At 42.3% G+C, this 12,814-nt stretch overlaps 1 protein-coding gene across 7 annotated transcripts in view; it reads left to right on the top strand.

Annotated features, from left to right (window-relative positions):
• Nucleotides 1-12,814, top strand: part of LOC122203049 (piezo-type mechanosensitive ion channel component 2) — a 468,341-nt gene that overhangs the window by 321,724 nt on the left and 133,803 nt on the right. For all 7 annotated transcript variants that reach the window (XM_042909601.1, XM_042909598.1, XM_042909599.1 and 4 more), the window contains exons 8-9: nucleotides 9,482-9,644; nucleotides 12,470-12,589. In XM_042909601.1, the coding sequence (XP_042765535.1) occupies nucleotides 9,482-9,644; nucleotides 12,470-12,589 (283 nt within the window). The remainder of the gene's footprint in view (nucleotides 1-9,481; nucleotides 9,645-12,469; nucleotides 12,590-12,814) is intronic.

Genomic DNA, 12,814 nt, shown 5'->3' with positions numbered 1-12,814 from the left:
GGCTACTCTTAGGGCCACGCTTATAATTATTCTGAGTATGGGCTGTTTATAAAACTATTGTAGATGCTATAGAAGATGCTAAGAACTGCATGATATTGGCTCTTAAGATACAGTACACAGACATATCAAAGAAGGCTAATACTATAAGACATTGTGATCTGTGGTTAAATGAAGACTCTCGATGTTAAATAAACCAAAATGTCAACCACACACAACATTCGAGATGGGTCTGGGGAATGAATGGGATTCATATTGGCAGAGATCCAACAGGTCATGAGAGACAGTGGGCAAGGAAGTCCCTCCCAGTGAGAGGAACCAAGAACTTCCAGCAAGAGACTTACTGGTCTGCCGGGCAGGAAGATGTCTCAGTTCATGCCCAGCATCTAGCAGGATTTGATAATAACTACAGCCTGGTGGCTGTAGTGTGTTGTCCATATTCCATGTTTCCAATGGGAGATTTTGCTGTTGTGGTGTTACTGTTCAGTGCAATTTTGCAGAACTATATGGAGTATTTCTTGAACTGTAAGAAATGACCAAGCATCACATAGGGATCCAGCTGGTGAGTTGTATAACTGGGTAGAATTTTGAAATGGTGTTCCTTGGGGTGGGAAAGGTATGTTCTCAGTGTGAGAAGAAAGTATATGTGAATATTTAGATTATAACCTGAATATACCATCAAGAAACTATTCTCCATTTATTTCTCATTCACATCACCAAATCCAAATATTAGCTATATATACTGCTGTTCAAAAAATAGATATATCATTCCAGCTTGAACTGAGTCTGTATTTTTATACAAGAAAGAAATTAATACCTGTCTGATTTTAAAAGAAATGTACTGGCCATATTGCTTGCAATCTGAAACTATTTTACATAAGATATTTGCAAACCCCATTTCAACAATTCTAAGTTGAACTGGCATGAGAAGTATTTCCAAGTCTTACAACTATCATTTCTAATCCTCACAGTATCTTTTCAAGATATGTATTTGCAGGGCGCCTGGGTGGCTCAGTCGGTTGAGCGTCTGGCTCCTGGTTTCGGCTCAGGTCATGATTTCCCAGTTCATGGGATCGAGCCCCACATTGGACTCTGCACTGAAAGCATGGGGCCTGCTTGAGATCCTCTCTCTCTCTTTCTGTCTCTCCCCTGCTTGTACGTGCTGTCTCTCTCTCTAAATAAATAAATAAATAAATAAACATAGAAAATATTTTTTAAAGATACATATTTACTAGCCTCATTTTCCATGTGAAGAAATTGAGGCTCAAAAAAGTTAAAGGCCATATGCAAGGTCACACAGCTGATAATTGAGGCAGGATGTGAGTCTTTACATATATTCCCGTTCTTTCCATTAGCCCTATAGCTTTTGATTATTTTCAAGTTTATTATGAGTTCATGCTAAGGCCATTTAATTCAAGGGATTCATTTTATAATCAAAATATTATAGAATATATACCACTGACTCTTCATCACATTTTTTTAACCTTTAAAAATAAACCCACATTGGGGCGCCTGGGTGGCTCAGTCGATTGAGCGACCGACTTCGGCTCAAGGTCATGATCTCACGGTTTGTGAGTTCGAGCCCCGAACCAGGCTCCGTGCTGACAGCTCAGAGCCTGCTTCTGATTCTGTGTCTCCCTCTCTCTCTGCCCCTCCCCCACTCATGCTCTGTCTCTCTCTGTCTCCGAAATAAACATAAAAAATTTTTAAAAATAAAAAATAAACCCACATTTTGTTACCCTTAGACTTATGGTCCTTAGAATCGGGAAAGAGTAGGCAGAGATGGAAGAAAAAGAAAAGTCAGTTATTTTTAGGCGGTTGGTGATTTTCCCCTGAGTTACTTCCACAAGCTTCTTTAGGGTACCCATGTTTGTGTAAAGTGTCAGGTCCCCGAAGACCTTTTCTGGGCAGCTGTGGTTATGGCTGGCTTTATACTCAAAGGCTCTGTGCTTCCCTCTGAACCCCGACTGGTTTACAGAGATGAGGCTTCACCTTTCCCTCTTTGAATTCTACTTGCTACTTGTTCCTGGATACTCACCTGAGTCAGGTAAGTGTGTACAACTGGTCAGTGATAATGACCGCTGGTTGGCTTCTTGTATTTCGTGAACCTCCACAATACTCAGCATGGGGGCTCTCCATAGTGAGCACTGGGACCCTTGGCATCTGCCATCAAACTCCTTAGCAGGGACGGGGGGGAAGTCTGAGTGAGAATAGAAATGGCTGAGCACCCTGGAGTTCTGACAATGTGAAAATCTTCATCTTGATGGAGCTGCGCGGATTCTTTGGGAAGCCTCCTCCTTTCTGAGCTTGGTTTCTGCTCTACAGCCTGCACTTGGCACGCAGACTCCCTGAGAAATAGCTTCCTCTCCTTCCCTCTCTATTTCTTCCCTCCATTCAGTCCCCCATTTATTTTCATTAAAGGATCTAAGTTTAAAATGCGAAGATTGTTAAAAGATAGTTTCTCCAGACAGTTGTTACCCCCAAACAGTCATTTTACTCTAGTTGGAAAGAATAGATTCCCTGGTTTCATAAGAGGATTTAAAACCTGCCCAGGCTTCTATCAACCTAACTGTGTACTAATCCATTCTAGTTAGCAGTGTTTATTTAACTGAAGGATATGCCTCCCTGTATCATAAGAGGTCTAGATTATAAAGAGCCCTGAGCTCTGGAGAAGAAAAGGCTAAATAAAAAGTGTGTTGCCCAACCTCACACCCATTAGGATGGCTACTATCAAAAAATAGAAAATAACAAGTGTTGGGAATGATATGGGGAAACTAGAGCCCTTCTGCTCTGTTGGCAGGAATGTAAAATGGCACAGCCATGATGGAAGGTTCGAAGGTTCCTCAAAAAATTGCAGATAGAATTACCATATGATCCAGCAGTCCTACTTCTGTGTATATGTCCAAAAGAATTGAAAGCAAGGACTTGAAGAGAGAATTGTACATGTGTGGTCATAGCAGCATTATTTATAATTATTTAAAGGGAAAAATGTCCATCTATAAAGAAATGGATAAATAAAATATGGTCTATACATACAATAGAATATTCTTCGACCTCAAAAAGGAGGGAAATTACGATGCATGCTACAACATGGATGAACCTTGAGGACATAATGCTCAGTGAAATGAGCCAGACACAAAGGACACATACTACATGATTCCATGTGTATGAGGTACCTAGAGAAGTCATATCCATAGGGACAGAAATTAGAATGGTTAAGGTGCCATGAGCTGTGGGAAGGGGGGAATAGGGAGTTATCGTTTAACAGGTACAGAGTTGCAGTTTTGCACGATGAAATAGTTCTCGAGATTGGTTGCAGAGCCCTGCGTGTATAGTTAATATGACTGCACTGGACCCTTAAACATTTAAGATGAAAATTTTTATGTTATGTGTATTTTACCACAAATAAATTATTTTAAAACGTGGTATTTTTTTCAGTATTACATAGTGTTTTTTTTTGTTTTTTTTTTTTTTTTTTTTCAAATTGCTGGGTGTCTATATGACTAACGACCAAACAGATATGGTCTGGAGTAAACCTGAAAACAGGTGGAGTTTTTATAAAGTTGCCAACATGTGTGAATCAGAACAAATATGCTGCCAATTCACATTCACCGAATGCTTTCAGATGTTATGAGTGCTTTGGAGGCAGAGGAAAAAAGTGCAAAGCAAGTGCTCCCTGGCAGGTGGAGAGGCATTGACAGTGAGCCCCCAGAGCCCCAACGGAGCTGAGAGAGTCAGCTGCACACTGGGGCGGGGGAAGAATAACCAAAGGGCTGTGGTCAGAGACACTTCCTGTAGCTGTGATGTCCTCTTCTAGCAAAAGGCTTGGAATGAATTTTTAGACATAATAAGCTGAGTAAAGTGCAGTTTGGGGGTCTTGAAGGAACCATCCAGGCTGCTCCATATTTTTCTCTTATTGGATATTTGAATCTCTCATTGCTTCTTAATTGGAGAGCTCTTGGGCTGAAAAAAAAGTTACTTCTTGACTATATACATTTAATTATTGATCCATCCAAAAGGTGAAGTTCAAGATTCTTCTTGGCAACCTGTAGGGAAAAAAATAATTATCCGTTCCATATGATGCAAGATATTGTTTAGCGAAAGTGTTCTTGTGATGCTTTTGTTATGCTCTTATTCTGTGTTCTTATTTCCCGGACCAAGGGCACTAAAATCATGGATGGTGTGGCCTAAGCCACAGCAATGTTTCTCTAAAATTCTAGAATGCACATGTGATATAGTTCCTCTCCATCCTGTCTTTCTCTTTTTCTTTTTCCAAAGCAGGAACTTTGCTATCCCTTAGTCTCTACTTCTCCTATATAACCATGGTCGCCTATGATAACTTTATGGTATAACTTAGTGTTTAGTGCTTTTAATTCAACTCAGTAAGCTTACATTTAATACTTGCTATACACTAGGCACATCCATCAAAGCAAGGTGGCAAAACACATACCCTTTTTTTTTTACTTTTTTAACATTTATTCATTTTTAAGAGTGAGACAGAGCATGAGTGGGGGGGGGGGGGCGCAGAGAGGGAGGGAGACACAGATTCCGAAGCAGGCTCCAGGCTTTGAGCTGTCAGCACAGAGCTCGATGCGGGGCTTGAACCCACGGACTGCGAGATCATGACCTGAGCTGAAGTCGGATGTCCAAGCGACTGAGCCACCCAGGCGCCCCCACGTATCCTTTTTTGAAGAAAGTAGAATCGAGCTGGGCAGAGACATAAGCACATAAGCTAACAATAATGCAATTACAAACCGTGACTACAAATAGTTATTGTGGATACACTGGGAAGGACAAATTGATTCCAGTTAGAAATCATACATTTCCCAGAGGTTGGTTCCCTAGCTCCCAAGAGCTAGGCCTTGATGATATCAAGGCTATCCCACCAAAACAGAAAGGAATAGGAAAAAGAAGCCAAAATGAAGAGGGATGGAGATTGGTTTTGGAGTATTAATTCACATTTACTGTAGAGACCATCTGGGCCAAAAGAAAGAATCAAGAATTGATGCTTTCAGCAAAAACAACTACCATAAATTAGCATGAGGGTTCAGGGGATGGGCTATGGTGGTAATATAATTACATATTCCTGGCCACTGGTATCCTGGGGGACCTCTGCAATAATTCAAGGTGGAAGGAATACATGGATATGTATAGATTATGAGATACGGTTGGGGTGGGCCTTGTCTTGGAGTTGTCCAGAGAGATATCTGTCTGAGAGTCTGTGAACCCTGCCTGGCCTGCTACCTTGGATTTGCATTGCCAAGGAGTGGACAACGCTTACCTGGCACATACACCTCAATCATTGATTTGGCAATCCCCCCCAAAAAGTCACAACTACCTGGAAATAACCCTGGTAAAACAAGAAGTAGCAAGACCAAGGGGACCAACATTTTCCGATAACCCCCATATAGTCTAGTGCAGCTTGGGTTGATGGCGTCAGGGAGAAAGGAGAGGAGACCTGGCTGCTAACGCGCGCAATACTTTGCTGGCATTTGGGGGTATTCTCCAGGCAGTGAATGAATAGGAAGTAGGAAGGGGAAGGTGGCATGCTGAACCCGAACCTTCTTGAAGGTTACTCTGGGAATGGTCATGCTGTGGAAGGGAGAGAAACTAGAGACTGCCCTTTACGTTGTAATTGTGCAGGAAGAGAAGCTGAGGACCTGTTCTGTGGACAGGATGTTGGGAGTGAAATAGAGCAAGACTGGCCAGATACCAAGCCAGGAGTGTGTAGCCCAAGAGGCTGATCTATTTCCACTGGGAATTGACTATCACATAGGAAGCTGTCTCCAGCCGTACTCTGAAAACTAGAAGAGTTTGTGAGATCTTAAGCAGTTAGCATAAAATCGCCAGGAAAATGTCCTTTCTTTGTCCACGTGCTTACACCCTCTGCCCACCCCCAATTCCATTAGGCTTTACAAGGAACTGGATTTTCAGACACTGTGAGCCATCTACCAAATGCACTCCCATCTGTTATTGATAGACCCGGCCTGGGGTCCAAGGATAGTCCAAATACACAGAAGATCTGAGAAGCTTTATCTTTCTGCTTCTAAATAAGCAGTAAACAGGAATTCATTACTCCAAAGTTGTATCATCATATACTTCTCTGGCAAAGAGACATTTCTATGGAGAGAGAGATAAAAGATAGTCATTTTTACATACTTTAATGACTGAGAAACAATACAGATACTTTTATTCAACCAGTTTGAACTAGAGCTACTGCAAGGGCACTAGCAGTTGTGTGGGAATCATCAAGACAGGAGGAAGCTTATAAATATCCAATGATGCTCCCGTAACAAAAAATAGGGTGCTCTTCTCACTGTGCCCAGTTTCTCTCTCTTCCCAGCCCAGTCCCACAGCTTGGCCATTATACAGGACTCCTCTTTTCTCTCATTTACTCATCTCCCCTTTTTGGACTATCTTGACATGCCACATTCTTCTTCCTGACTACCCTTCCCAGACAGAAACAGCCACAGACAGGAAAGGTTTCTGTCACATCTTGCTCTCCCAAAGGAGCATGTCACGTTACATCACTGTGGTTAGATCAAGAGTCACTTCCTGGAGGCAAGGCCCTCCGGTTTCACTTTTCTTTGTATCATCAGTACTACGAAGCAATTCTGGACTATGTGAGGTTCCCAATAAAAAGCTAATAAGCAAGTCAAATAACAGTTGGATGTTGCACAGCCTCCTAGAATTTTAGCACCAGACAGGATATGAAACTTGAAGTACAAACTTCCCATCTTGTATAGGAATTCTTTCTATAGGAGCTAGCCTACTTAAATAAAAAAAAAATTCTTTCTTTCTTGCAAGAAAAGAGAACTCTTAGGTCTTAATGATATTTCCATAGCTCTGTTAGAAAAAGTTCCTTACAAGTACAACAGTCAGTCATTCTGTAGCTTGTATCCATGTCTGTTAGTCTGTACTCATTGTACAAAACGTGAGACTGATTCTCAGTATTCTTATAAAATGTGCAAAATCAGTTTGGAATAAACTATGATATCAACGGTAAGGTGTGGGGTCTCGATGTGATACCAAGTCTTTTAGGAGGCACGTGGTTCAGTTTACAGACAGCTGCAGAAATCCCTACAGACTTTCAGATGGGGCAAGACAGGTATTTGGAAACTGATGATCGAGGAGGTCATTTCTAGCATGTGTGCTAGCTGTGGGACAGGAAGATGAGAGACTTGGGGGCTGAAACCTACCGCTTCGTTAAAACAGAGACTTTCAGCTAACAATTGATTCTAAATGTAAACACTTTCAGTTCTGTGCACTGTATACAAGAAATTGACGTTTTAATCTGGGACTGCAAAAACAATTTCCCAGTGTTCTACCACTCTAAGAGGGACATAAGTTTTGTTAGCAGGAAATTTTCTTTCTAATGCTAACTGTAAAAAAATCTGCCTAGACTTGGGAAGAAAAGACCCATAGGAAGAGCAAGTTCTAGTTAACTTATTTTTTTCTGATAAAATTGAAGAAAGTTTAGTTTCTATTTAGCTCTCTTTAAAATCTATGTCGAACAATTCACTAATACGGCACTAGCCTCGTAAGAGAAAACAGTAGTAGCCCTGAGAGGTTTTCCAAGTGGTTTTACGAGTGATGGGCATGCAGTCCTTGAAGAGCTTATAACTGAATGAAGAATGTAACTTAAAAATTAAAGGAAGTTCACATATGAAAGATACAAACAGTAGGAAGACATGAGACTCACTTTTTGTGTTTTTTTAATGGTTATTTATTTATTTTGAGAGGGAGAGCTCACGTGAGCAGAGGGAGGGGCAGAGAGCAAGAGAGGGAGAGAGAATCCCAAGCAGGCTCCATGCTGTCAGCACAGAGCCCAATGGCGGGGCTTGATCTCATGAACCATGAGATCATGACTTGAGCCAAAATCAAGGACATTTAACCGACAGAGCCGCTCAGGCACCGAGAGACATACGAGACTCATTTCATGTAAAAGTTTTATTCACTTTGTAAAATCCTTTCTTAGAAAAAGTCCATATAAAGTGAATTTCTAAATGAATCATGTCTATATAATTTCCCAATATCTAATCAGATTCATTCTGTTATATAGTAGAAATAACATAAAATCATTTCAAAATTTAATAAGCCTCATAAAGTTATATTTCAAAATAAAGAATTAATTATAAGGCTTTAAGATAAATTGCCCATAAATAAAATTTGACAGAAACGTATCTTCCAGAAACTCTAGTATATAATAATCTGGCTTTTATGACTGAATCACAGAACTGAGTCCAATTTCAATATTTGCCCAATAACATCAGCATTAGCTGAAGAGCTAATGTTAAATCCTGCTAAAAACAAAGTAAGTGCTCATTTAGCTGAACTTAGTAACATGTTACCACATACTTGACATTTCAGTAATGCGGGGATTTAATAGGGCTGAATGGCAATTAAAATGTAAATTTCTAGGGGCACCTGGGTGGCTCAGTCAGATGAGCATCCGACTTCAACTCAGGTCATGATCTTGTGCTTCGTGAGTTCGAGCCCCACACTGGGCTCACCACTGTCAACCTGTCAATGCAGAGTCCTCCTCAGATCTTCTGTCCCCCTCTGTCCCGTCCCCACTTGCACTCTCCCAAAAATAAATAATATTTTTAAATGTAAATTTTTAAAAGGAGCAAGGACTTAGATTAATGGTATTAATATTACATAGTATTGGATTAGATAGTATTAGATTTTTCAACCAGTATGAAAACAATATTGGCATCGATTTTGCACACATGCACACATACTAACACACACACACACACACACACACACACACACACACGTGTGTGTGTGTGTATGATTTCAGGAAGTATATTTTATATGTATATTATGTACATGCATACATATGTCATTTAAAGATGTAGTTGTATAGGGGGACCTGGGTGGTTCAGTTGGTTAAGTGTCCGACTTCATCTCAGGTCATGATCTCACGGTCCGTGGGTTCAAGACCCACGTCGGGCTCTGTGCTAACAACAGCCCAGAGCCTGGAGCTTGCTTTGGATTCTGTGTCTCCCTCTCTCTCTGCCCCTCCCCTGCTCATGGTCTGTCTCTCTCTCAAAAAACAAAAAAAAACATTAAAGAAATTAAAACTAATAAAGATGTAGTTGTATATATAAGAGTAATGAAATATCTAGAGTAGGGTGGATTAACCTAGGACTAGCTCATGAGTATATTAAAAACAAGATTTTTTTTTTAATTTTTCGTAATGTTTATTTATTCTTGAGAGAGAGAGAGACAGAGCTCGAGCAGGGGAGGGGCGGAGAGAGAGGGAGACACAGAATCTGAAGCAGTTCCAGACTCTGAGCTGTCAGCACAGAGCCCGACGCGGGGCTGGAACCCACGAACTGCGAGATCATGACCTGAGCCAAAGTCGGACACTCAACCGACTGAGCCACCCCGGCGCCCCCAAAAACCTGCTTTTATTTTATGTTAGGGACATATAGTTTATTGTATTTTTCTGATATTTTTCTTTGTTTTTAAACAGGTTGTTTGGTATCAAATCAGTCATTCAAACGGACTGTTCCAGCACGTGGAAGATCGTAGCAAACCCAGACCTGTCATGGTATCACCATGCCAACCCCATAGTCCTGCTGGTGATGTACTATACGCTGGCAACTCTGATCCGCATCTGGCTACAGGAACCCCTTGTAAGGATAAGAGGGTTTTGGTGATCTGATATGCCAAAGAACCTGGAAACTCCAGGAGAAGTGGCTCATTGCTACTAACTACTGAGCGGTCAATGCTATATTCCAAAACAACTGGAGTGTTCTAGTTCTGGTACCTTATTTCAGCACAGAGCACTATGCAAATGCAAGTGCTCTCATAACAAAGCCTGGTCTCTTCAATACATCGCCACGTGCTGCTGAGAATGGTCCCTGGTGAGGAGAATGGAAGACATTTGCATTGAGCACTTAATGCCATACGATGGGTTGTCCATAGACATTATCTCACTGAATTCACTGCATAACTCTGAAAGAATTAGAATAGTATCATACCCATCTTGGAGATGAAGAGAACGAGGTTAGAGAGGTCCATTGGTCTGAGTGGTAGAAATCAGATTCAAACTCATGTTTGACAGCAAAGCGAGAGCTTCAGTGACTACACAGCCTGTTATCATGGTGACTGGAGTTTCAGAAACTTCTCTGACCTCTAACGTCTGAGGATGGGATAGGGACACCCCAGCTCTCAGCAGGGCCTGTAGCCTTCTAGTACCCCACTGTGAGGCATGGGGACTTGGGGGTCTCCTCCAGGCACGACAGAAGAGTGATTTATTCCTGTGAGGTGTTAACAAGGGCAAGGCACTTTTGAGGGCAGGACCAGAGAGTCTGGGTAGCTTCTCTCTTTTCCTTTTTTGGTGACAGAAAACTTCAGCCCCTTTCATTTTTCCCCATAATTGACTATAAGAAGCTCAGTTGTAAGGGAGCTTGTTGGCACATGAGGCAGGAAAGTAGTGTAGACAAGGATGGTCACACCTCTCATCCAGCACCTTCTGGGGGGCGGGGGGAGCTCACTGACTGGAAGCCCATCTGCGTGACGTCACGCCTCCTCTCCTGTCACTTCTAGGTTAGGGCCTTTTCTGTGTTCACACCCACAAGACTGTATCTACACATCCATTCAGTTCATCTGACAGGCAGACAGCAAATATTTATTGAAAGCCAACGCTCTCAGACATGAAGCTGGGGGCCAGGCATAGAGCATCGCCCTAGGCAAGGTGCCCCGGGGGAACTGGACGTTCCAGAAGAGAAAAAGCAGTCCAAACAAGTAAGTGGGATCCAAGTCACATAGCACAGTGGAACTGGGTGAGACGTGTGTCTCGTCCGTCTCCAGCAGAACTGCTCCCTGCAGAAATGGGGCGCTGTCCTGTGCCCCACCGGTGATCCATTGTCCCCACTGGGCAGGCAGACCCAAGGGCCACAGAGGCAGCCTTGTTCACAGGATTCTCACATGGTGTCTTTCTTTGGGCCATCGATAGCGGCTTCATGTAACAAAATGTTTTCTGGGGTCATAAGGGATCTCCATCATTTTATGGTCACAGTTTCCTCCAGTTCTCTCCTCAAAGTTTGAGTGTGCCAGTAAAATGCTCTCAAGTGAAGTCGTTGTGTTCATTTCATCCACAAACACACAGAAGGTAAAGATTGTGCACATTGCACAAATGAAAGTGGATACAAAAGAAATTAAAATATGTTACGGAGATGGTCTCTGAACAGTGTCCAATGAGGGATGGAAATTAAGGCATTCAAGTTAATAAGAGTCACAGGTGTCCTTCACTTTCTCTGGGGGGTATCTCAGCACCCCCAGCATGCCAGGAGCATGTGACCCCTGTTGTCATGCTTCCATAGTGGGCGAAGGCCGCATTATAGTCCCATAGGCCCAAGAGACATTTGGCTTCCTCAGTCTTGGGCCATCTGGGGATGAAGGAAGGTAGAGTTAATAGCAAGATTACAGACCACAGTGTCTAGAAGGGTGTGTGGAGAACAGGGCCTAATTCATACCAGTGTCAACATTTCAAGGGGCCTATATTTTAAATGTGCTGGGACACAGCACTTTGTCATTGAGGCACTGATGGAAGACAGGTGGCTGGTTATATCATAGTTCCAGATGACCTGGCACCCTTCATGAAAAATGTCAGCTATCAAATGTGAGTCCTGAGGTAAAAGTCTATGATGCATGTTTGAGAGAGAGACAGAGAGAGAGAGAGAGAGAGACAGAGAGAGAGACAGAAACAGAAACAGGTGTCGAGAGTTAAATAATATATGGGCTCCCACCAGGGCATTTGGGTGCTCCCCATGGCTACTCTACCCTGGCACACTAGAACCAGGAAATTGGGCACTAAGGCTAGGTTCCCTTCCTGCCCTCCGGTGTCAACAGTGTGTTAAAGCCCTTTTTTGGAGCACTTTTGTTCAGAAACCATACAAAAGCACCCAGTGTATTCTGCCCCTTACACTCTCTCCATCATCATCATCTCTTCTAGACCAATTGCCTAATTTAGGCCAGTGTCCCATAAGGAAAGGTGACAGTTTTGTGCATTAGATATGTTCTTCCTTACTCATGTGTATAAGCTCTAGATGATTCCACCTTTAATAAATTTCTTCTTAATTAAAGACTGTTCATGGATGGCTTACATAGTTCATTGAGCACTTTTTTGGAAGTTCTTCCTTTAAGAACCCTGTACATAGCTGCCTTCTACTACAGTTTGGAATACACAGCGAGAAACTGTGGCTATTTAACATTGAAGCGTATCTCTGTGATTTACGGGGCCTAGGAGGGATCAGGAACATTTAACATTGATGTGCTTAGCATTTACAGGGTGGTATTGGTGTCATGCCCAAAGCGTCTTGATAAAACCCCACATATTGTATACATTAATTTAAAAACTGGAGCAAAGATGAAAAGCTCTCTCTGGGTCGCCCAAGCCACAGAGGGAACTGCTCCAGGAAGCAGAGCTGGCCCTGTGGGTTATTCTGTGTCTTAGGTGCAGGATGACAGGACCAAAGAAGAGGACAGAGCCCTGGCTTGTAGCCCCATCCAAATAACAGCTGAGAGGAGGCGAAGCCTGTGGTATGCCACACAGTACCCAACGGATGAGAGAAAAGTAAGCCACAAGAAATCCGTTTCCATTTTCCTAACTAATTTTGCTACTTTTGTGTTAATGTTGCTGAACATGAGCCATGTATCACGTGCAAAGTCAGATTGCTCATAGTTTATAGAAATAGTTTGATTTTGATGTCTTGAGAGCAGAGCGCTCTATTCAGAGAGGAGAACCCAGTGCTTCTGAAGGAAATACATGGTTCCATAATACCCATGAGAACACCATTTT

This window comes from Panthera leo, chromosome D3 (genome assembly GCF_018350215.1).
Source record: "Panthera leo isolate Ple1 chromosome D3, P.leo_Ple1_pat1.1, whole genome shotgun sequence".
NCBI lineage: Eukaryota > Metazoa > Chordata > Mammalia > Carnivora > Felidae > Panthera > Panthera leo.
Note: the sequence above shows the minus strand (reverse complement) of the source record. Positions and strands in the feature narration are given on the sequence as shown.